At 38.3% G+C, this 25,767-nt stretch overlaps 2 protein-coding genes across 5 annotated transcripts; one reads left to right on the top strand and one right to left on the bottom strand.

Moving 5' to 3' along the window:
* Positions 1-11,850: 11,850 nt before the first annotated feature.
* LOC111341187 (tRNA wybutosine-synthesizing protein 4) lies at positions 11,851-25,763 on the bottom strand. Of its 4 annotated transcripts, none has more exons than XM_088740675.1 (20): positions 25,623-25,759; positions 25,292-25,416; positions 24,516-24,600; positions 23,985-24,068; positions 23,787-23,898; positions 23,410-23,560; positions 22,383-22,449; positions 21,784-21,815; positions 18,190-18,283; positions 17,987-18,094; positions 17,771-17,864; positions 17,205-17,292; positions 16,853-16,971; positions 15,745-15,792; positions 14,973-15,245; positions 14,318-14,415; positions 13,748-13,882; positions 13,358-13,410; positions 12,884-13,016; positions 11,851-12,510 (listed from the first exon to the last, which is right to left on the bottom strand). In XM_088740675.1, the coding sequence occupies exons 1-20, from the start codon at positions 25,653-25,655 to the stop codon at positions 12,322-12,324; spliced, it is 2,121 nt and encodes a 706-aa protein (XP_088596801.1). In that variant the 5' UTR covers positions 25,656-25,759; the 3' UTR covers positions 11,851-12,321. The 4 variants fall into 4 exon arrangements, 3 of the variants coding, with proteins under 3 accessions (XP_088596801.1, XP_022803885.2, XP_088596802.1); XM_022948150.2 differs by having other exon boundaries at positions 17,205-17,295; XR_015993872.1 differs by lacking the exon at positions 13,358-13,410 and having other exon boundaries at positions 12,371-12,510; positions 17,205-17,295; positions 25,623-25,762.
* LOC111341235 (melatonin receptor type 1B-B-like) lies at positions 19,560-21,771 on the top strand. Its single transcript, XM_022948193.2, has one exon. It carries the CDS (start codon positions 19,620-19,622, stop codon positions 20,583-20,585), a length of 966 nt encoding a protein of 321 aa, XP_022803928.2. The 5' UTR covers positions 19,560-19,619; the 3' UTR covers positions 20,586-21,771.
* Positions 25,764-25,767: the final 4 nt, after the last annotated feature.

Raw genomic sequence — 25,767 nt, forward strand, 5'->3', positions numbered from 1 at the left:
GTGCGGTACGAAATGCGGGCTCAGACGTGCGCTTAGTTATTATTATTAGTTAGTTATTGGTTATTATTAAAAACTGGATCATTGGATATTCAAGACTTTTAGCCATTATGGTATATCAGCCAATTTACCATAATCTAATATCTGTACATCGTAATATCCGGTCTCTTCTCACGAAATACAGTCGAGAAGATTTGTCTAATATCTTGGGGGCGTTTTTTTTTTTTTAATAAAACAATTATTCAAAGAAACTGATTGAAACACGGAAGAGGGTATGCGTTCATCAACGCGGGCTCAAAAGTTCTAGGTCTAAAATTTAGCGAAATTAGTGGAAAACAACAAAGGCTAACATTTAAAACCGAGGAACTTTGTTTTCGTCAAAGGCATTTTCCTATTTCCAGAAGTTTTAAGGAGAAAATTAATTTTCGAAAATTTTTAGGGGGTGTACCAAATTTTTGTAGGTCGTTCTGTAAAAAAGGAAAGCGGCAAGAAAAACAAAGCCTTCAAGCAACAGAATAGGAAATCAACCCTGCAAACTACTCAAAAATCCGTTTTCCGGGGCAAAATCTAACGCATGCGCATACGTTATTCAGCTCTGATAATTTAATAATAATTCAATAATAATAATAATAATAATAATTTAATATTAATATTGCGCAAATTGGCCGGACTGCATCAGCAGTTTACAAACAATCGAAGGAAACTTATTTGAAGATGCACCCTCCCCCCCAATTCCCAGTACACAGGCCAGACCACATCACAGTAATCTCGTGAGTGGGTTCTTTAATGTCCCCTGCCTAACCAAATTAACTAATTCATCGATGCAGGAGACGGGACCTACGGTTTATTCGTCCTTATCCGCGAAGACTACAATGTCTATCCATTTCTTGATATTATAGAAAGGTAACGCATTCTCCTCAGTTATTTTAAGACCTTGAGTGTTGGTCCGGCCGGGGCTCGAACCATCGACCTCGACCTCCCGCACAACAGTCCAGTGCTCTAACCAATTGGGCTAACCGGGAGGCGGTTATTTACTCTGTTGGAGATTTATTCTGTCATTCAAACCATCATTTTTATAAGTAGTTTGGTTATGTGAGCTAGGTTGAAATTGTAAATTGGCCACCGTAATGAGTTAAAAGCTGACGTTTCGAGCGTTAGCCCTTTGTCATTCGCTCTGACGAAGGGCTAACGCTCGAAACGTCAGCTTTTCAACTCGTTATGATGGCCAATTTGCAAATTGAACCTTTTATCATTTTATAGTGCCGCTGATATTCGGCAAAAGATTCAGGTACGCTGTACGAATTATCAAGAATTATCTGTGCGGGCGTGGTAAGGGTTACCCAGCGAGCAGAGGTCTCTTCACTCTTCTACCTCTGCTCACAGCGTAGGTAAGGGCCACATAGAGTGAATTTTAGAGGGGTTGGCCAGTATTTCCTGACTGATTTTTCCTTATTTAATGAATATCGATAAATTATTTTACCAAGTAAATCCATACGCAATTACAAATACTATCGCCAATTATCCCAACGATTACGGGGGACGCTTTCACGATTGTTGTCAGGAAAAAGGAATATCAGTGGTGTGGAAAGCGTGAAATGTTAGAAGATAGTTTGATACATGGATGAATAAAACATCGGTACAAACTTGCTGTCAGGTTCAAAAGGTCAAAAGACGGTTGTCTGAGAGATTTACAAATATGACATATCAATATCCATTTGTTATTTGCCATTTTTGCGGTGATCGTTTTTAATGGGGCATATGGCTGAGTTAGAATCGGAAGTGGATTTCCTTGACTCAGTTAACATCGAGAACGACAGTGACATTGAACTGAGGGGTAGAAATCATTTTTGTATTACAATTATTGGCCTTGATTACCATGATTTCACCCACACTTCATAAAAACCTCATCTTTAATTTCTTTCAAGTTAGAAAAAAAAGTTTCATATTCATGAAAAATAGAAACAGTGGCACTTAATCGAAACTCTGAAGAATTAAGCTTTATCCGTATCGTTTAGTCGCTACCACGAAAAACGATCGAGTTTGAAGTCATCGTCTGTTTTTTCATACACGCCAACTGCTTAGTTCTAACGTCTTGAAAGAAAATTAAAGTGCACCTGACCCCTAAACTTTTGTTTTACTTAAAAAAATTCCTGCTTTGGTGAGTATTTCTTCGAAAAAATTGTTGGATTTGGTTAAACCCTCATTTTTTTATGCCCTGTTGAAGTCGAGATCCGAATGGACCACGACCGCGTAAATGGGGATCTGGGCAGAGTAGACTTGTGACGTCACTTCGAGAAGACGTTCAAGGAATTCTCAGCCAGTCGTCGACCTGCGAAAGCCTTTCTAGCACTAGATTCATTCTGCGGCAGATTTGCGACCAATATCGATCTAACCTTCCAAACGTTAACATAACCAGTGAACTGTGCAAAATGGCGCGAAATACAGATTGTTGGGTTCTCGAAGTGATGTCGCATTAATCACCAGACTCTTGATCCTTGAAACGCGGTCGTGAGTCAAAATGGCGGTGATTTTAATGCGATTTTCCGTACCTCAACGGGGCACAAAAACTCAAGGATTTGACCAAATCCAAAAATTTTTTCGAAGAGATGCTCACCAAAGGATGAAGATTTTTTTAAACGAAAAAAATTTAGGGGTTAAGTGCACTTTAAAACACATAAAAGTTATGTGCTATTTATCTTAGTTCTATGAGTAATTTTCTTCAATTCACCCTAGATAACTGCCGTTAACTCGAATTGCATATATGGGAGAGGTAATTCTGTTTTATCGATCGTCTGGATATACCGTGACAATAAAGTTGACGAAGTCGGCTTCCTTTAGACACCGAAAAAATGGCGGGGGATTCGATGGGAAACGGGATTACCATATCGCTCCGACGAAGGGCTAACGCTCGAAACGTCAGCTTTTATAATCGTAACGGTGGCCAATTTACCGTTTCAACTTTGTTGATATATTCAAATTATACCATATCTATACATGTATACCCATATATGGGCAGGCACAAGTCTCTTGAAGTTTTGTATAGGATTATTGTCGGGCTTTTTGTTGTCTCTCAGTTAGGATCGTTTATTCAGATATACTGATTTTTTACCCTTTTTGGATCAAAAAGGGCACCTTGCCAAGGATCAGAAAGATGTGGAGGCTGGTTCAAATTCCGGCCTAATAAAGAAAACGCAAACAAAGATTTCCTTGTACCAAAAACTTGAGCTGGAATGCGCATTCCCGCAGACTCCTTATCCTTCACGAGCAGTTCGGGCTCACTCGACTCACAGACCGGGACTCAAACATCAAACTTTGTTGGTAAGCTGCACTTTGAACCATAAAAGCTTGTTAGAAGATTTTTCTAACACTCAGTTGGGATTTCTTTATTTCTGACTTTAATTTCTTACACGTACAACTATATAGCCTTGGGAACTAGCTCAAATCTCTGAAGGAAAATGTTGGTCATCAGTTCATAAAGGCGACAGTTACTAGTAACAAGCTGTCAATATTCAGTGACCAACGTAACATTTTTTTTACCCTACCAGCGAATCATGTTGAGTTACGTATATACCTTCGGTTTGTTTACTCCTTCCAGAAAGACTTTCTACCTAAAATTTCATACTTTTATGGTTAAGATCGGTCAAAACAGAAACAAGATTGATAAAATTGTAAAGAAACCATTGTGCAAATTAGAATTGCACATAAAAAGTTTACTAAAACGAAAACAGCCCTTAAAGTTTGTTACATAAAGAGAGAATAAACAGAAGATTTAAGGAAGAAGGGACATATACGAGTACCGCACCCAAAAAGACTATAAATTCAGTGCGGAAGATGAAAAGTACAAATTGTTTACCTTTAAGGTCACCTTAAAGAAAGAGGTGTTGAGTGCGTCAAATTAAAATTTAAGGAATAGGAAAAAATCAACTTTACCTATTGTAATTTTGTACTGAATGGATTTTTTTTAATATATGTTATTTTCATTCATTTTTTAACACTTAAATAAGTTTAAAAACATTCTTAATAAAAATTCTTGCTGGATTCCAATTTTGTCTTTTTAACAAACTTGACTTGTTTGGTTTACTTTGAACTCTAAATTATCTCCCTCGCTTGACAAACAAAAGGAAGAATGAATTGAAAGTCCCTTTTTCAAGGATCTTGTTCATAAGAGAAGCGTGAGCGTCAGCCTCGAGCAGCTCTGGTTTGTTGACGTTCACCAAACTTTCCAAGTGCATCCATGCCTCGATACACGCACAGCTAAAACCATGAACCATTTGTTTTTTAACATAGCGGACACAGTTTGGGCTCTAAAAGATAGTTTTATTACCTTGTTATGTCGGCTTAACTTGATAATCGCGTATTTCTTGAAAACTATGAATAAAAAGCAAGGCAAACCCGATTAAAAATTTCATTCAAATAAAAGTTCCAACGTCGGAGAGCCTTTAATTCTTGAAGTCAGTAAGCTCACTTTTCATTTTCCAGCCATAATTTGTAGAGCTTTTGGGAATGAAGTACTATGAACTATAAATAAATTTCGTCGCTTTAAAGAGCTACATGTTGATTGTTTTTCGGATCAAGTATCATTTGGCCTGAGATAATTTGGTTTTTCAACTGAGTCAATAATTTAAATTGACCACTGTTAAGAGTTCCTCATTCGCTCTAACGAAGGGCTAACGTCCCAAACGTTAGCTTTTCCTGTTTATTATTATTTTTTTTACTGTTTTTGGTTCGTGCTGTTTGTTTGCTTTACGATTCAACAGCTTTGAGTTTAAGAAAAATTAAAAATATTCTTGGTAAACTTATTCAATTTTTTTCAGAACTGGTCAGTTAAAAAACGGCGATACCGCTGGCGACGACAGAGCCTCAACCCGGGAGTTGCAGTGCCATGTTCTGGCTCCCTCTTACCTGAGGGTCCAGTAAGTATCCTGGGCGAAGCTAGAACACAAGATCCTTATCAGTTATCTTGTTGCTTCCAGGCACCATACGCTTGTCATTATCAAGATCAACAGTCACCATTTTTTTTAAATCGCCAGACTTTTTAGGCAGTTACATTTAAGGCAAATCATGTATATTGACGTTCCGATTCTTGCGATTGGTAGAACACGTTTAAACCGCAAAGCATGAAAATCTTGTGAGGCACAAAAGTTTGGATGTTTTGCGGATTTTCCCCGATCCTATGAATATGTGAAACACCCCATAATTTATGATCTTTGCCATCTTGCTTTATCCCCTTTTTAATTGATCTTGGTTAGGTTAGAGGGAGGGAGGGGAGGAAGAGGGGGGGGGGGCGGGCATGGCTTTTTACGATTATTCCTAGTGCTGTTTCAGTGTTCTTGGAATGTAATGTATTCCCCCTGAAGTTTATTTATGGAATTGAAGTGCAATACTTCTAAAAGTAGAATACGCTGTGACTCATTAAATGACTGATAAAAGGTGATACATTCTGCCGAAAGAGTCATCTTAAGTTTCCCTCCTTGTTAATGTTCTGCTGCACTGGAGACAGAAATCTGCAAAATTTGTTCTAAGAAGAAATTTGAATCAATTAAATCGATCTGTAAAATTTTTTCGAAAAATGCAAAAAGCGTCTATCACCCCCCCAAAAAAAAAACGCGCGCCAAATTTTCATGTAATGTAGTAGTGCTGTACTGTACCCCCGCCTATCTTTTCAACCCCCCCCCCCCCCCCGTCCTCCCCCTCGACATATCAGCGACTAGGAGATAAACTTTCCCTCCAATTTCAACACTATATCAGCCACAACTAATGAGAATACAGGAAGTAGTCACCAATTAATGGGATTGTTTTTTGATCCAACGCCAAATTCTGATCACCCAAATTATGAAAAGGTATGGCAGACAATGAGAAGAATTCTTGGGATTGAAAAGGTTTCCAAACATTTCTTGTGTATTTTTATCCCCACTGACTTAGCGCGTAATTATAGATATATTCTTTTTTTGTGACGCAGTGACCTGTTAAGAGGATTGAACTCGAGCTAGCTGAGACAATTGAACTGAGTTGTTTCGCAACATTCTTCGCAAATAATGAGCAAATGTATCTGTAGGTCCGGGCAAATACACAGAAGCACTTAGAGCCAGTCATTTTTGCCACAGATTAGCGTCCTAATCACTCTATTCTGTGATACCGGAAGATAACCTCCAGCGCTTGCCCAAGCTCGTGCAACTTAGTTGATATAATGCTAAACCATAGTGTTGCTATATGGCCTTAGGTTACAACCGAAAAAAACGTTAAGAAAATAAATTCGTTTTGTTGAAGTTTTACGAAGAGGTAAAAGTTGTAAGGGACTTAATATTGCATTACACTGACTTGTAACTAAAGGGTAACGGAGAGGTAACACATAGCCAGCAACTAAAGGGCAACGGAGGGTAACACATAGCCAGCCATCGAGGCGGGGAGGGGGAGGGGTTAGCAAGCTTTCTAAATTTTGGATATATCAACAAAGTTGAAATGGTAAATTCAAATTTTCTAAATTTTCAGCTGAAATAGAGACGAATGCCTTCTCCCCCTTCCAGACCCTTAGAGAGTTGGGTTGCAATGCTGTTACGTAAATGACTAACGAGTGAGGTGACGATCAGACATTTTAAAGATCAGACACTTTGTGCCAAAAGAGGCTCAGTTAAATTATGTAGTTTTTTGGCCGGATAATCACTTGAAATTTTTAAGTTTTCGAAAGACTGAATACGATCGAACCACAAACACTGCACAACATTTTGACACCTCGCGTTTGAATAGCGCAAAAAGACAAAAGAAAGTTTTAAGACTTTGCATATCCGGCGTTTAATAAACATAATTCCAGTTTCTGATAAGATACATTGAGAACATGTGACTCGAGGTCCAGTTGTACGACCTCAATCACAGAGTTATGTAAATCTTTTCCCTATTCAATTTCTAAGTCAATTCGCAAATGTCACGATAGCTTTTTGTTCAAGATGGTCAAGAGTTTTTCTTATATCGCCTTTAAGATCTGTAGCCGATGACAAACACCTCGCTCCAATCTTTATCTGTGACAGCTGCCACGCTCTTGTCGCCTTCTTCGTGCACAAGCTTGATGGTCAAGGTCCCGTCTCCAACTGGAAACCACATATTGGCTGAGTTGACAGTATTTATGCCTTGCCCAGTCGCCATATTCAGGAACTGTGAAAACTTCTTTTCTCCTTGAGAAGTTGAGAACTCGAAGTAGCCTCGGTGAAACTTTCCTTCTCCGTGAGCTGTAACGTAGGAGTAGATCAAAACTTCTCTTGCTTTAGCTGGAAGCTCCAGCTTGTAAGTTATTTCCTGCCCATTTTTTTCAGGCAGAGTGCCAAAACGCAACTGGATTGGTTCATAGAAAGAAGCACTCATGGTTTGTTTGATGATGAAGTGAAACTTGCCAAATTTCGACCCGACTTCTCCGCGTTTGAACAGAATTAAATTGCGACAGGTTTCCTGATACGGTGGTATTTTATAGCAGGGAACTGTCCCCAGCTGTCACGATTGCATCCAATGAAATTACTCAGGAGCTGCATGGACTATTTCTCAATCGCTTTCATTTTTTAATTGGGCAACTTTCAAAAATAACATTTCCTAATCTTTTTCCACGAGGTGTTTAATTACCGAAGTTAATGAATCCTAACGTGTTGCTTTGTCCTTTGGGAATTATCATCTCAAAGTAAAAACAACGCAGACAAACAAACTAATTTTTTTTTGTAGCCTCAATATATAGCTAGAATAGAGACTTTACTCCGTGAGAGATGGGTGTTTATGTTACGCGACTCAACGAGTTTCACAATTCGGACATTACGAATTAGCACAAGTCTCATCAGACTTTTAACCTTCATTAAATATCTAGAGATGCAGCAATGATGCTTCAGCGATGGGTCTCGACACGTATTTACAATCGCTTTATTTTGGATAAGAAGTCTCGAAATTTTTAATCCGGATTTTTCAAATTCTCGTATTTTACTTTCATTGCCAAGGGTCTTGAAAAGATGGTGAACAGAGAGGTGTATTGTTATTGTTATGAGCGACCACAGTCTGTATGGTGGGGCTATGTATGAATGCAGGAACATGCGGGTACTTATTTAGAGTCTGACTCAGTGGCTTGAATTGTTCACTAATTTTGAATTACAATGAAGCCGTCGGTACATCGCAAAAATCAACGCAAAAGTAATATCACAAAGAGTGCGCAATGTTTTGCTATCATCTCTACTACTTTGAAATGATATTACGAAAACAAGGACTGCATTAATAAGAGGCTCTTCATCTTAAACTAGTCCTGGTCACTAATTTTTAAAAAAAGGATCCTTTTAATAAAGAAACAGCCTTCACAGGCAAACTGTAATTATAAAAATTACAAAAAAGAAGCTTAATGTTGTTTCACACCCCCCAAATATTCGTTGATAAAGCTGGCGGTGTGCCAATATAACTTTAAAACCTGTCCGCCGTAGCATGAGAGCCAGAATGGGATCAAACCTAGATACCATACAACATCTAGCCTTTACATATCCCTTCGATTTCTTCAATCATCGTCCAGAGGGTGAGGGTCTGAGGGTGCGCTAAAGAGGGGGTGGGGTGGGGAAAGAGCAGGGAAAAAAAAAAGGCGCCGATCCGCGCTCCCCCTCGCCGTGCTCCCCTTCGCCGCGCTCCCTCTCGCCGCGCTTGACAAAGGGCTAATGCTCGAAACCGCCAGACATTACCCGTTTTTTCACAAAACAAGAGAACAACAGAACCTTTGTAAACTCATCGCATCCGCAGTTTATGAAATATTAATTTTTATCTAATGGCAAAATATACTGTCATTCGAGGTCCTTTTACGGTCTTGTCTACAGCTTTCCTTCCCAATGTCTTTTTCTGTCCTACTTTCGTTTTACAAAGCCACTTTGAAAATATCACGATAATATTTTGTCGCATAAATTCTGTTCGAGTACTGATTCATGTGTTTAACTTTTGCTTCATTTAAGGTCTGTAACCGATAACGTACACCTCGCTCCAATCTTGCTCTGGATTAACTTTGCCTGCCACGCTCTTTCCGTCTTCTTCGTGAAAAAGCTTCACGGTCAAGGTTCCCTCTCCAGCTGATAACCACATATTGATATCAGCTGAGTTGGCAGTAGTTATGCTTTGCCCAGTCGCTACAGCAAAATACTGTGCAAACTTCTTACCTCTCCGAGACGTAGAGAACTCGAAAAAGCCTTTTTGAATTGAGTAGTATCGGCAGATGCGAAGATCAAAACCTCTTTAGCTCCATCTGGTAGCTTGAAGATTTTTTCTTCCTCACTCTTTTCTGGAAGAATGCCCAACCTTTCTCTCACTGGCTCGTAAACAGCAGCACACATGGCTGGGCTGTAGAATTCAAGCTTGCAAAATTACACTTGAGCCCCTTCTGCGTTGAAACAAAGTTAAAATGTGACAAAACAACTTGAAAGGAGGGTTGATATATTTTAAGGGCTGTTCCCAGCTCTCTCTCTATATATCCAATCAAAATAACTCGGAGAGATGAAGAGAGAGCGCAAGTAATATATCTGACTAGCTTTTATCCAGGTTCTGTTTATATCAAAAGCTTTTATCCATGATCTGTAGGAGGCTTTTTTTTTTTAAAAAATATCAATTTTTTTTCCCACGGGATGGTTGAGAAGGAACGGAAAGTACTTCCGATCTATTTTCTCTCAAAGGAATTATCGTCTTTCAACACGCACAACGTAGGCAAAGAAACGAAAACTTTTTGGAACAGCAATGTCACTCGAATTAACACAACATCAAGAGTCATCCCGGTCTTCACACACAAACAATACTCTTTTTACTGAGTTAATTTTCAGATCATTAAAAGGGGACATTGGTGTTTGCAGTGTTGCTGGGTTTTTTTTTTTTTGGGCGAAATTGCAGTTCGGACCTCAAAACCTGCGGCTTTATTCTATTTGTGTTGTCAGAAGTGAGACGAAATGAATTAGATCGTTGTTTCTTATTTGGTAGACCTTTGTTGTGGGACCTTGTGTCCTTATCAGTGCTAAATTTAGCTTATCTTAGCGGCAAAAATTCTATAAAATGGTTTAGAGGATCTGAAACACCGGTTGTAAACTTATGCTTGCTTTAGTGGGCATATTGATTAAGAAGTGTAAGCAAAAATCTATCAGATCTGGACGATCAGTATCCACGACACCTGCAAAGATATGGTGCAGCTTTGTGTTTAGCAAGAAAGTATGAGCCAGAGAACCCATTCCCTCGGTGATTACTATTTTTTTAAATCTAGTTCTGGCACTCGGTCGTACTGCGACTACAACATTTGGACACGCAAGTGCCGTTAAGTGCTGACCTCTAAGCTGCAATACCGTAATACTGTTATCAATTGTTGGAGAGTTAGTAGGGGATACATACGACTGCTTGCACGAGTCCCTGCGGTTAGGAAGAAATTCTAAAACCGCCAACACAAATTGGTCGATGGTAAGCGAGTCTGACCTAAGGTTAGGCACTATTTTTCGTTTAGGGATTACTACACCTGTGTGCCGACAAATTGATAAGTCCAGGGTTAGTATAAGGGGACAATGCATGGTTATCACACATAATTGGTGTCGATGTCTTGTCAACTTTCCTCGTGATAGCGCAGAGTTCAGTTTTATTTTCTTGCGCTGCAGTGGCATTTAGAGCTTCCCACGCCTGCGCAACAAACTTATCCTATCACCTCACAGTAATCTCGTGATGTGGGTTCTTTAACGTCCCCTGCCTTACCAAATTAACTAATTGACAGATGCAAGAGACGGACCTCCGGCTTTACGTCTTATCTGAGAAGACGAAGCAATGTGAGTGAAGTGTCTTGCTTAAGGACACAACGTCATGCCCCAGCCAGGACTTGAACCCGGGTCGTCTGACCCAGAATCCAGCGCACTCACCACTGGACTACTCACGCCTCTGGACTCAATTCGCCCCTTGTAAGCTTTATCGACGGTTTAATCATGATACTTGACAAACAAAGGTCCATGGACTGGGGGTGACGTTCGAAGTATAAAAATCTATGGTTAACATAAATATGTCCGTGTAGTATTGATTGCTTTCGAAAAATTTGTCAAACGTATAACCAGGTAGTTTGGTCGAATAAGGGTGATAATAAATTTTCGATGGTTGGCGTAGAGTGCGAGTTTGTCTTCCCACGTCCTTGTCTGGTAGACACAATTCATAACTTATGGTTCGTTCTGCACCTCACGCAAGTGGTAGACCATTCTCATTTCGACAATGGCACTCATTGTCTCGCGTGGAGTTAAGTTATAGGGGGAAGGTCGGCCAAGTAAATCAACAAATTCAGTAGGCCTAGTGTAGTTGCCAGCTACTTCGCCGAAGGGGAGGCGGGAGGGCGAGAGGAGCTAATAAAAATTGTAGCTTAGTAAAAGCTTAAGTAATTTGAGACCTAGTAAAAGACACGCAATGCAAATATACCTCGAAAATGTTGACGTACCACGCCTCCTTGACACCGTGAAGACCTGCACGGAGAAAGTGTCACTTTTTGAAAATATTGTTAAGACGGGCCTAGACTTTATTATTCCCCTTCGATCCAAAACTGTTCATCGAAGCGAGCCACCGTGGTTGAACGATAAACTCAAGAACTTGATCAAACTACATCAGCGAAGATTTGGAACGGACCAAAGAAGGGCATTCAGAATCATCTATCCTGACCTGTCATATAGTGTAGCACTAGAAACAGCTGGCCTACCAAAACTTCACGAGAGGAGAGAAAAGATTTCAACAAATCTGTTTGACGAGATAGTCCGTAACCCCACCCATAGACTCTACAGCCTCCTCCCTCAAAGGAAGAGTTGTAGATACGCACTAAGGCGCAAAAGTGATTTCACTCTTCCCATATGCAAAACCGAGCGCTTGAAAAACATTTTTATTTTTAGCTATATTTATAAAATGTAGATAATTCTCCTTCTTTTATCATCTGTATTTGTAAATATTCCGTAATTCAGCCTATGGCTGCAAGGTGCTTATAATAAAGTATCTATCTAGTTAGGGAGACTTTTTCCCTCGCATCCCAACTCATCCCCATCAACGCCGTCTATGATGATGTGATTCCGAGCGAAACTCGAAAACTGGGTAAAACCAGGCTATTACCAGCACTGAATTAATTTACTTTTCACAGCGGATAATCAGTGCGGACTAGCGTAGAGTATCAACGAGCATTCTAACCTAGTACCCCGTTTTCTAGTAATTTTAAAGGAGTCCTTATTCCCCCGTCATAAATGTTATATCCAGCCTGGTTGATCTCGCTGTCTGTTATGGGAACGATACCTATACTTGCGGCTCCTCACGGCAAAGCAGCCTGATGAAGGCCACGAATATAAAATGCTAAGCACATTTAAAGGCCACTGCTTCTCTTAGCGGAGACAAGTCAAGAAACACTGGTCCATCATTAAAATGAGTCCCAAATGAAAAACAGTTTCCTCCGCCCCCAAGAACCATAATGCCTTGCGAATCTTCCCAACAGACACTGCAGTGGTTGTGAAGCATTAGAGGAATTGAGGGTGTTAAACACGCCTGAAAGAAAATGAGCGGACATCCAAGAAAACAGTAAACAAAGGAACAAATAAGAACTTATTAACAATAACGTCAATTCTAAGCTTCCTCTGCGCTTACTGGTAGACGTACGTAAAGGTTTCGTGTGATATTTGAATGCACACAACTTATCACGTTTCAGCATGGATAACTAAAAAATATACACAAACAAAAATTAAAACGATTCATAAAACAAGAAATAAAATTGAGAATTTCAAATGACTCCACAAATACTAGGGATACACGAAACTCTCGAGGATGATTTTTGTTCTTTCTAGCGGAAATTTATCTTAACGACTTATAATGAATGGAAGAAAACTTGGGGAATCAGAGAAAAAAATAACGTCAAACCAACCGGAAGTGTATAAGATTTCCAGGTCAGATTCTTCAGATGCAACACAATAACCCCTGGGGGATGGGAGGAAATCGGAGTCACTCCGCCAATAAGAACGAGATTGTCATCAACAACATGAGCTGTGTGGGAGTATCTAAAGAAAAAAAAGAAACAAAAATACAATAAGAAACAAACACATACACAAATAAATATCGTCCATTTCCTATGTGCAATCTCTTCATCGTGGAATGCTTCTATAATTCATCTTGTCTTCAGTTTTGCACGCGTCGTAGGGCGTTCCCGCGAGATATTTCACAGTGTTTGTATCAGTGTCCACGTATTTCACAGTGTTTGTATCAGTGTCCACGTATTTCACAGTGTTTGTATCAGCGTCCACGTATTTCACAGTGTTTGTATCAGTGTCCACGTATTTCACAGTGTTTGTATCAGCGTCCACGTATTTCACAGTGTTTGTATCTGCGTCCACGTATGTACCTCGGTGGTAAAGGAGGATCAACAGAAAGTGTCCGTAGCTTTACAGAATTTACCTGCAAGGAAATATGGCCATTATAAGATGTTTACAAAATGAAGTTTGAACATGCCAGTGGTTGTTGTGGCGTTTCTCCCTGATGAATGAGACAGAATTGGAAGCAAAATAACTGTCTTCAACATTTGAATAATAGCAAACAGATGCATGTATCTTGCCAATTTTTCATACGTATGACCAATAAAACCTTACAAGCGCAAGGCTTATTGCCATTTTAAACCTTCAAAGCCCTTTTAATAAGGTTACTAAACTGCTGTGATTGTCGGTTTGTCCCGTTTTGTACCACGTGATAAATCTACTTAAACAGTCAAGATAAAAAAATATAAAATTCTCCGTACATCAATTTCCATGATTTGAACAATGCTCAAGGCTTGGAGACCGGCGTCCAGGCCTCCAGCCAGTACCACATGATTGTCCCATACGCATGCAGTATGAGAATGACGCGGGGCAGCGGCATCTCCTCTTATGGCGAACTGGGAATTAAAGTGAAACGGACTTCTCATTAAAATTATTTTTATAGTAAAATTGAAACCAGCACAGACACACTTTTTCGGTAAGGTATAGCATGCTTATTAGCTTATTATGCTTATTATTATGCTTATTATGCTTATTATGCTTATTATTATGCTTATTAGCTTATTATGCTTATTATTATGGTTATTATTATGCTTATTATGCTTATTATGCTTATTATTATGCTTATTATTATGCTTATTATGCTTATTATTATGCTTATTATTATGCTTATTATTATGCTTATTATGCTTATTATTATGCTTATTATAATTATGCTTATTATGCTTATTATTATGCTTATTATTATGCTTATTAGCTTCTTTGTGACTGACTTTTCCGACTACATGATGAGTTCTCTTACTTTGTCAAAACCAGTGTAGGTCGGTCTGTACCTTTTTCCATGTTTTTGATTTTGTATTGAGTAAATAGCAGTCTCCAAGAGCAAGGCACGAGGAAGAACGTCCACCAAATATCAGCACGTTTTCACTTCCTGTAAAGATAACGTTGAATTCATTAATTAAGAGCAGGGTTGGACCGCAGTCAGTCCAATGTTTATTTAGCGTGAGCACATTGGGACTGGTAAGGGAGAAAAGAAACAGAAAAATAGCAAAGTTTTCGACCCAACATCCCCTGGGAACTTGCACTGCAGACTTTACGGCATGGCAAACTGTTCTGCTTTTATTACAATCGACATTAAAAGCAAGGCGAACGATAAGCCACTACCCCGCTATAGGAACTTGTCTGGCAGACTTTAGGGCATGGCAAACTTCTAACAGTATCTGCTTTTATGTCAATCGACATTAAAGGCAAGGTGAAGGTAAAGCAAAATTGAAGGCCGTCTTATTTTTTGCGATCATTAAAAAATGTTTTATTTTTCGTACAAGACCTGACAATTGCCCGGGAAAATTACAGTTCCAAAGCATAAATTGACCTTGAAACACCTCGAACAATTCCTAACGTCAGATAACTCGAATACTTATCATGATACGTGTTCAATTTTCGGTCGCTCTTGTGTTCAAAAGACGAAGACAAAGAGTACGTGGTTACCATCAGGAAGGGTGACATGTGTTGCTGTGTGTCGCCACCTTAGTTGTGGTATATCTCCTTGACAAGTGAAAATAGTATGCTTATATCTTGTTTCTGAAAACTCCACACGGGAGGTAAAATCATCTTCTGTACAAAGTGAAGGCTTTGTTTCATGCTTGTTGTGCAGTGATAATAGAATTGTTTCTTCACATGGATTCGATGGAGATTTTCGCCCACCATATAGTAGAATATTATCATCTTTTAATCTTGTTGCAGTGTGGAACATTCGACCACCTGAAATGAAGAAGATAGCCATACCCATTTCATGGAAACCCATCACTTAACTTTTAAGGTTCTTCCACTTTTCAATGCTTATTGTACTTTGTGAGTTTGGAAGGTCCAATTCCTTGGTATATTTTTAATTTCGCAAATCAAAAGCTTACATCAAACTATGACCTGGGCATTTTCCTTGCCTCATCCGAAACGAACAAACAAATGAACGAAGAAACACTGATACTGACACTGCAAACAATAAGAAAGAAAGGATGGTAGACTTACAACGCATTTTACTACATCACCGATCACATACCTTTCTGCTATCTAAGTTAAGTGACTTTAATCTGCTCACAGACCTATTTTCTCCACAGTGATCACTCAGTCGAACGCGAACGCAAGAGGGTGGGGGGGGGGTGGGGAAGAGAAATAAAAACCTTTTTGTTTCGGTACCCTACGGTATTATCGCATTGGTATAAAAAGAATGAGACTTCTGTGGACCCTCATCTCTTTTTCTCACCAAGTGTTCTTTCTGAGTCCGGTAAGATGTCTCCACAGTGTAAACTACCTGTAAGGAGATCACTTGAGTTAAAACTTTGCTGTGTTATATTCTTTTCACAAGCGAAGCAGTCATATATTCACTGTTGCTCTTCTAACTTAGGATGTTTTCACTGCTGTCTAGGTCCTTATCGATTGTGCTAGTAAAAGTAGCATATTATGCTACTAGCAGTGCCCGATTTATTCCAAATTATGCTCAAAATTATGCTCGTTTTTGAAAATTATGCTACTTTTTCTTAATGCCTGCTTAAAAATAAAAAACACAAAACTAGTCCAAAAACCAAAATCATATATTTCTTGTTACATGTAATAAAGCATCATATTTTCTTTATCTTAGTAACACACTTGCTCTGATAAAACACAACTAACTACTGCACTTCATTCCAGACTAGAAGCGGTGACTTAGGCCCTATATACAAGCAAGGAGGGTAACCCTTGTGCTAGGGTTACCCTAGCAGGCGGGTCAAAGATAGCCCGGGTTTACAAGCAAAATTTCACAGGTAGGGTTACCCTACCACCCGGGACATGGACAACTTACCTATGCTTGGTAACCGCACGCATTGTTATCAATGTTCAAAGGGTCTGGAAACAAGTAAAAAGTTGTCCCGGGTAGGCGAGTTATCCCCACCAGAGCGTTTACAAGGCAGCTAGAGTTACCCTAGCACTAGGGTAACCCTAGCGCTCAGCTAGGGTTACCCTAGAGCTAGGGTAACCCTAGCTGCTTTGTAAACACGTCGATGAAAAAAAGAAGAAATGTGGGAGCGTTAGGGTAACCCTCCTGCCAGGGTAACCCTAGCACTAGGGTTACCCTACCTGCTTGTAAACAGGGCCTTAATGTGTCAAAATGTACGATGTTAGCGGGAACTGGGACCGAGCAAATCATAACTCTGGTAATGTTTCCCTCATAAAACGAAAACTTTGCCGATTATTCTAGCAGTGCTACTTTTAGAAAAAGTGAGAAAAGTTATGCTCATTTTTCCAAATTATAAGTTACTGTAACTTATGCTAGCACAGTCGATAAGGGCCTACTACTGTAAGAACATTAAAAGTGCGTATTATTTTAAAGTTACCTTCCACGGTCCGCAGTAACTGAACTCCATCAAGCCGCATGTGTTTTCCATTTTCCAGACCAAATCCTCCAGTAAGAAAAACTGTACCGTCACTAAGTGGCGTGGCTGTGTGGCCTTGCCTAGTTCATAGAAGGAGAGGTTACTAACACTTTTTTCCTAAAATAATTGTCTGCTGAGATTATTCTCAATTAATAAAATTACGCGACGGCGAAGAAAACGAAAACTGACCAGATTTGTCTTTCTTCAAATGTAATAGCTTCTTTAGTGCAGTATGAATTTGTCCGCGAAACAAGTGGAAAAAACTCAAATAGTTGCTAGAGAAGGCAGAAACGTAAACAAGTGGCAATTTTACCTTTTGAGTTTATCTCGCGAGGGTAAAACTTCCATAACTCGAACTGTGCACTGAACATCTTTAAGAGGCGATGAGTGATCATAGGTCCCTACTGCCAAATTATGAGGAAAACCAAAGTGTAAAATGCAAAAGTAAAGTTGAACCTGAACGTTAGTCAATATTTACATTAAAGATATACTTGTTTTCCCCATCTAATTTGCAAACAGTCGCTAAAGTAAATAGAGTAAGAAAGATGGTCAGTTTAGAGCTCCGATGTTTTTTGTCTCATCGCGAGCGTGGGGATTAAGAAAAAATTGTGAGTTCCCATGACGAATTGAACCTCAGAGCTTGGGATACCGCTCTCCCTGAAGTCATTAAAAGACCAAAATCAAACATGGTAAATACATTCTGAATACCCCAAACGGCAACAGGTCAAACAGATAGCCACTCACAAGCGTGACGACGAGTTGAATTCGGGAATGAACTGGGGTTTGCAGAAAAACGAAAAAAGCAGGGAGAATTTAGAGTATGACAAAGACTAAAAAACTTCCTGCCTCTTGGGTTAACTGGAACATAAAATTACCCACCATTCAGCTGCGAAAACAGCTCCTCACAAATATCCTCACAGATTCCGTTGAAAGCAGCGAGGACTATATAGTGTGAACACATCAGGTGCCATTCCTGAGGAATAACGTTTTTCTTTTGAGTTTAAACAAGACTTATAACACAATTATAGAAAACCAGAAGAATTACAGTATAGCACCGAATCATTTGGACTTTACATCGCGCGCCACAAACTTTACCTCAAACTCGTCAAATGGCTCCACATTTTCCAATCGACTTTTTTCTTCTTCAGACAAGGTATCATAGTAAAAGAAATTCAGTGTTGGACATCGAACTAAAGGCCACCCCTATATAGTGAGATATGAAAAGAAAAAGTGATCATACTCAAAGCGGAATAAAAATCTTTAAGCCATTTGCAAAGGAGTGTCTGTTTTCAATTCACCTCTTCCATAAACCGCTTTTTTTGACTTTGTCGGGTTGGGAAAGCTTCTGTGGCAAACAAAGGAGCTCCGATAGAGTTTTTAAAATGGTCTATCCTGTTAAAGAAGGAAACACCAGTTAGTTTTTATTTGATACCCATTTAGTTTGTACATCTGAAATTCCTTTGTACCAGATGCCGATTAAACCTCTGTAATTGAATAAAAAACAAAAACCTGATCGAGGAAGTTAACAATTTAAGCGGTTTTTCTTTTTCGCCAGTGCTATCAAATTTACAACCTCTAAAAAAGACATCCGTTTTTAAACGAATCTTTTGCCATTTATTGCATCCTCAATGATTCGCTACATTTAGAATTTAGAATTTAAAATTTAATTCATTCGCCACGAGAATGGCAGGAGAAAGGAACAAAACTTTCGTCCCAATTGACACCTAACCCCTTTGTACCCACCCATCCCACCCCAGGGGAGGACATCCATCACACAGTAATCTCGTGCGTGGGAAATTAACGTCTCCGACCCCTAACCCTGCAGGAGATGGGACCTCCATTTATTCTTCCCTATCCGAGAAGACTAGAATATCTAACCATTTCTTGATGTTGTAGAAAGGTAGCATATTCTTCTCAATTATTTTAAGACCTTGAGTGTTGGTTCGGCCGGGGCTCGAACCCTCGACCTCCTACACAACAGTCCGGTGCTCTATCCATTGAGCTAACCGGGAGGCGGTTGAAGCGTTATATTGATGGCGATTAAAGAATCTCACAAACTAAATATTAATCAAACATGAAAGCTCTTGATGATAACAAAAATTATGAGGCTGAAAATTTGGTGCGAACAGTGGCTAGAAAATTGAACTCATAGGAATTTATCAGATAACAGAATCATTTCTATTTAGCGTAAAGGCAATACTTTTCCCAGTGCTCTTTGCTGCGTACCAGTCGTTCAAAGAAAAGAAACAATATTTTCTCATTACCGTCAGTTCACTGAACATTCATGTCTCTATTTTTTTTACCCCGACGAGGATAAAATGAGGAATTGTGTCAACTCTCAAGGAGCATTTGCATCAACGGGTCAGAAAAGGCTACTAGCTTGATCGGTCCATTTAAACTAAGTACTGCCACAATAAATCCCTCCTCCCCCCCCCCCCCCGAAAAAAGACAAAAAATTAAAATCAAATGATACTAATTCATTTTAAAGTTCACCGGTCTGACCAGAGGCTAAAATTTCCAGACAGGTGTCTAAATACGTCTAATTAGGGTGTCATGATTAGAAAATTTTAATTAAAGACTCAACTAAATTTACAAACAAGTGTCGAGTTGAGAAGAGAACTATAATAAATTTCGCCGAAACTGTAAATAAATAATGACATTTGTGGCATTGAATACTATAATTTGCACCCTGACGAAAGCTTTGAAAGGAATATTTTAACTAAACAGAATGAATATCACATTCAACAGAATGAATATCACTTTAGACAGGAAAAAGATTCTTGAGGACTCACTTAAAGACAGAAAAATAGGGATGATAATTGCCGAAACATCTTCAGCATTAATCATCGCAATATTGGCACTGATAGGAAACCTAACTCTGTGTTTGGCAATTTACGGAACTCGTGCGCTCCGCTGTATCCAAAACTACTACATCGTTGCATTGGCTGCATCAGACTTGCTGTTAACGATTCTCTGTCTTCCTCTGGGATTGACTGTTGTGATTCTGGGAAGATGGCCATTTGGAGACGCTATTTGTCAGATTCAAGGCAGTTTCACCTACTACTTTGCTTGTTTTTCAGTTCTAACCATGACACTCATAGCCGTCAATCGTTACATCAAAATGATGCATTCCGTGATTATTTACCAGAGGTTTTTCACAAAAAGCAACGTCCTCATTTCTATCGCGTTTTGTGCGATCTTTTCTGGAATATTTCTAATTCCGTTTGTTTCCCAAAGATTCTGTTTCCATCCCGGCAAATGTGCGTGTTTCGTTTGTAAGAGTCGAGACGGCGAAAATCAAGCAGTTCTCATTGTACCATACACGATACTTATCACGATGACTTATCCTGTCATAACATTTTGTTATTCCAAAGTGTTCCGTAAAGTTCATCTACATTTCTCGCGGATTGCACCTTCAAATATTCACGAAAATTCTGCGAAATCATATGCAGAGGAAGTGAAAATCACGAAAATTCTCTTCGCCGTACTGATCGCTTTTGTGATGTGTTGGACTCCAGCTTTTATCATTGAATTTATCGACATGTTTCATGGCCAGTACAGGCTTCCTCGTCAAGTTTATCTCCTTATGCCGTTCATGGGAGCAGCGAATTGTGCTGTCAATCCTTTGATATATGGTTTGCTACAGAGAAGATTCCGAGAGGCTTATATAAATTTACTGACATGCAGAAACTAATATTTTGAAAAAGAGCTAGGTACAGAATCAAAGAGTTGTCAGTGTAGTCCAGTTTTAATTATTCAGGTAGATTTTAATTAAAATAAAACTGAGGTTAAGAGGATAAAACAAACTTAATTTCATAACCACTGTTTTTACGTCTTTACATAATCGCAACCCAGTGCATCTACTAATCATTTTCCTGAAAATTCAATGGTAGTCTGGGAAAATTGGTCGACTAACTTAAATTCAGTACCAAAACCAAGATTAGACTACCTTTAACAAAGCTCTTTTTTTTTGTTTTGTTTTTTTTTTGCGGTCGAACCGTATTGTGTGCTTCTTTTTCGCACACTTTCGGAACACAAGGGCTTTTTCCAATAATACATCGAAACCACTTAACCCCTTTTGGCTGTCACATGACAATCATATAAATCAGTTAACTTCAATCTGTATGATATAATCACAAGCATACAGTTCTACAGCTAGTACAGCAAATCACATGAAAGCGAATGCATTCCTTGACTTTCGGGCATCAATAATGGTTTAAAAAGTTTTTTGGCGTAGTTGCAGGGGTTGCAATCGAGTGCAATTTGCAAACCTTTCAAATCAAATTAAAACAAGTGACAAAAATTGGTGAAATTAACGGAGTGAAACCTTGTTACGTCACAGGCGAGTGGCCAGGTTGCTAAGAAAAATAAAAATGGTTGTGCTTGTAGTCTGATTCAAAGCTCATCTGAAGTCTTTGAAGGCAATTTCTTACAAGTTAGAATACTCATAGTTTCAAATCTACCTTTCAATGGCATAGATTCATATCTACATTTTAATGGCTGACATTGGAGGTACATGGTATCTGGAGCATTCTTTTCCTAATTAATCTAGTCAGTCTACAATTATAGTACATTTTACATTCGTAAGTACTTAGTACCCAGACCTTTGCCTCAGAGTGAGGCAGAGGCTTACCATATTACTTTAGAAACAAGAATCTGGCAAGCATAATAACAGGTCAATGGCTGAACAACTAAGCTCACTGATGTGAAAAGGGACTTTTGTTTTTTTCAATGACTTTTCTGTTAATGATACAATCACTCTTGCTGCTTTATTTTAAACAAACAATCATGCCTGATATTTAGGTCTTAAGGAAATAGAGGAAGACAAGTAGGAGTTGCTACAAAATTGAGCTAAGAATAAATTAGACTTTATGAAAATGTTCAGTACTTACATTTTTATTCCAAAGGGATCATGAGGGGATACCTATGTAAATAAACCACTTGCATGAGCATTGTTTTTATACACCACATATATCCATACGGCACAGTAACTATGATCAGAAGAGTGTGATACAATACAATACAAAGACTTTATTTAAACATGATAATTGTTAAAGCGACTACACGCTTGTGGGGTCGTGCGTAAAATGGAATAAAATGAAATGTAGTACAATAAAATAATTAAAGTAGCCTATCAAAATTAGAAGATCTAAAAATATTTAAAATTGGGATCCTTAAAGTTCACTGTCTGTGGAGAAATAGAATTAAAGTTCAAATTTAAAAGTGCCTTTGATTTGTAGGCTAACGAGGAGAGCTGCTTAATGGTTATATTTCTTAAATTTGATTCTTGGAGAAGTGTGTTAAAAATGATACGTTCTCTTCTCGAAAAACTGTTTTTCATGTAGTATGTATTGAATTTTGGTACTTTTATGTTGACATTACTTCTTAGATTTTTTAGTATAATGTTGCTGTCCTCTTTCCCTATGCTTTGCCACCTTTTCCCCGACCCACCCCTTCTGGTACTAAACAAGGAGAGAACTTTTCTCCCTACCTGCTCAAACATTACAAACATGGCAGATTTGAAGAAATCTGCTGCCCATCCAATTATGGCAGTGGAACTAAAAGAGACAAATCAAAATCAAAAAATAAATATATACCAAGTTGGTCAGGGAAATTTCCAGTCAACTGCCAAAAAAGGTTAATTTGGTGATTTGGCTTTGCTTGGTTTTGTATTTCCTTTGTGATTTGTTTCACATTTTGTGTCTTTTGGAGTTTCTTTGATATATTCCATTTGGCTTAAACAACAGACATATTCCCTCATGCACTATAAATGGTACAATCAAAAATATAATTCTTTGAAGTGCTTTCAGTGGAAGTTATCATCCCTTGTACTGCTCAGTAGTCCTTTGTATCGCTCAGTATAGTCATCTGTACTTGTTCAGGTAAACTCTTAGTTCAGAATATCTATTCATCATGTTAACAACAAGCTCTGAACATCATTATTGTAACTGCTGTTTCTTAAAGCACATATTTTCTGCTTTAAAGTGGGATTAACCAATTGTTCTGTCCTAGTCAACATATTTTGTAGGCAAACACATGTACATGTACCTATGTAAACGATAGCCCAGTTCCGAATTACCCTTGGCCTCATTTTCAAAACGAGTCCTGGTGCTCATCCTTTCATTATGATCATAATAAGTTTTCATTCACATGCAAATTAAACTCACTTTCACAAGAATGGTTGAGCACCAGGCCTCGTTTTGAAAAAGAGGCCAAGGGTAATTTGGAAATGGGCTATTGGAATGAAAGCATCTCAAGTAAACTTTTTTTAATTCCTAAAATTCCTCCTATCTGAGTCTGTTTCCTGAGTTTTAAACACTTGCAAACTTACTAATTTGAGTTTTTGATCATCTTCCTTCTTAATATGTCAGAGTCTATAAGACCTTTGTTATAGATCATATCTCCCTGAGATTTTTATGGTCCACAAAATAACTAGTACTTTTAATTAGCCTACAAAAATTCACTGGTCAAATTACTTAATATATAATAATAATATATACCAGAGCTCTTGAGAATACCTCTCTGGTGGATCCATGTATGTCAGCACAACTTCTGACAACAATAGGGTAGGAAGTGATGTGTCCAGTCCACATTTCAATAGATGATTCTCAAGCAATGAGCGATTCTTAAGGTTACATCCCAGAAGCGTATATTTTTCACTGTCAATACCTGAAAATCAGAAATAAACAAAATGTACTTAGGGTAGAATTTACCAGAAATTGGGTTGCTAGTGGGCATTCCAACCAACAATCAAAAGTCTACTATTTCTAAATTGACAGAATAGAATACACAAAATTACATTGCATGAAAGAATTGGAGTAAAGTGAAAAAAAAGAAAAAAAACAGAAGAGAAAAAAAAAGAATAACAAGAGGAGAAACATTCCTACAAACTGACCTCCTCCAAGCCACTGTTTATTTTCTGCTGAAGTTTTTCCAAGTCCTTGAAATAATTCTTTGTGCTGAAGAATTAAACTAGCTTTCTGTTTAGCAACCTCTGGGAAATCAATCTGCAAATCAGAAAAAAAGGTTTTGCCAAAACTGAGAAATGTCAACAAATTAGAGATCTGTTACATAATACTGAAAAGTAAATTACCTCAAAATATTTTGTGTCTTTCAGAAATCCTTCACTAGAAAGTGAGAAGAAAAGTGTGTCAAATCCAGCCCCCAAAGAAACAATCTAAAGTGGAGTAATAACACACTTGTAATCATCATGAAAGAAAAAAAGAAAATAAAAAAGCATTAAATCAATAATAGTTAGAGTACCTCAATTGTGAATAATCTACATATTTTTAAGTTGCATAATAATTCAATCCAACTGCCGACATTTTCACCATTATCAGGTATATTTTTGAGTGTAATATTATGTTTCATTCATAAGGTGGGCTACATATAAATAAATCAATAAATATTGAATAAATTTTGCCATGTAAACACAGTTAAATTCTTATCATTGAAGCAACTAATAAATTAGGCTACTTATCTGAAAATAAATTTAAAATACTAAGGCACAAATGTCTGGGTGTATAGTTGCCACTAATATCAACTATGAGATAAAAGGTCAAATATCCACCTAGTTGTTTATTTATCTTAGTTCACTAAATCATCTGTAATTCATGTCAAGTACCTGTTTGTGTGCACTTTTCAGCCTCAGGCTCTGTAAAAAGCCCTTTACCATGTACTGTATTGCCTGTGCCCTCATATAATATGACCTACATTTGCACAGATATTTGAATTCAGGGAACACTTGAAGTATTCCGTGACAATAACTGCCTTCAAACATTGTTTCTTATTTTTTTAAAATAAATTTTCACCCAAATTATGGTTGTGTTTGCATATGGACTTTAAAGCCAACTGACACTTAAATGTATATGAAGAAACTTTCCTCCATAGGGTCTTCAAACCTAGCTCAATCACAGGCCGCCCAAGCTCACTACTAGAAAAGCTTGGGCTGCCTGTGGCTCAATGAGTGGGTAAGGAGGGGGATTCCTCTGAGGGGTTTTCGAACATGACCATATGGATGGGACAGGGGAAAGGGTCTTCCTACTTAATCATGCTAGGGGCATGGCCTCAAATTATCTCCAAGAAATGCTGCTCATTTTTTCTCAGTTCTGGTCATTGATTGGCCACTACCAATCAATTATTTTAACACAATGTCATGTCAGCACATTGGTGATGCAAAAAACTAAAAGACTACCATTCAAGTGTGTCAAATTAGCTTGCTTCTCTGGAAACGACTTTTTATCACTTCAAATAAGCGATTATCTTCACTGGCCAAGTGAGCCGAGACGATTTGATACCAGATGCCTACCAGGTTCTATCAGTCATCGATTGACTTTCAATCAACTGTACTCGTCTAGAAGTCAGGTCAGGTAGTTAGGTGGAAAACCCTTAAATACTGACCTATGAATAATTGGAGCTCTTCTAGAAGTCTTGGAGACAAAATACTGTAAAAACTTATCCTCATAGTATCCACGTGTCACGGTAGAGAACTTGCTTAAAGTAGCACGGTCGTTTGTTCCTTGAACCTGTAGGAACATTAGAAACTAAACCTTAGTATATCATAAAACATCTGTCTAAAAAATCATTTGCAAATGCCTTAACTTAAATGAAGGGTGGTTTTACGAGACAGTATAATTCAAATATATACAGGGAAACAAATTTGAAAAGGAAAAAAAAAATCTCGATTAAAACTAAAAGGGATAAAAACTACAGTAATATGGAACAGACTTGCCTGAATATCTTTCTTGCCTTTGAAATGTTCCATCCTATTTCTTCTTATTGTAACTTCTCATAATAGAAAAGATGTGTAGGTTCATCCGCCATCTTCGCCGCGCACGTCAGTGAAAGCCTGGTACTGAATAGTGAACCGCTGATCA

The sequence above is a fragment of the Stylophora pistillata genome, chromosome 12 (genome assembly GCF_964205215.1).
Source record: "Stylophora pistillata chromosome 12, jaStyPist1.2, whole genome shotgun sequence".
NCBI lineage: Eukaryota > Metazoa > Cnidaria > Anthozoa > Scleractinia > Pocilloporidae > Stylophora > Stylophora pistillata.

What these genes read in the sequence shown, in the direction of transcription:
- LOC111341235 (XM_022948193.2), top strand. Translation starts at nt 19,620, where the DNA reads ATGAATATCACATTCAACAGAATGAATATCACTTTAGACAGGAAAAAG.
- LOC111341187 (XM_022948150.2), bottom strand. Translation starts at nt 25,655, where the DNA reads ATGGAACATTTCAAAGGCAAGAAAGATATTCAG. An exon ending in AAGGCAAGAAAGATATTCAG is followed by an intron (nt 25,417 to 25,622) that starts GCAAGTCTGTTC and finishes ATGTTCCTACAG; the next exon opens with GTTCAAGGAACAAACGACCG. An exon ending in GGACTCAGAAAGAACACTTG is followed by an intron (nt 15,246 to 15,744) that starts GTGAGAAAAAGA and finishes TCTTCATTTCAG; the next exon opens with GTGGTCGAATGTTCCACACT.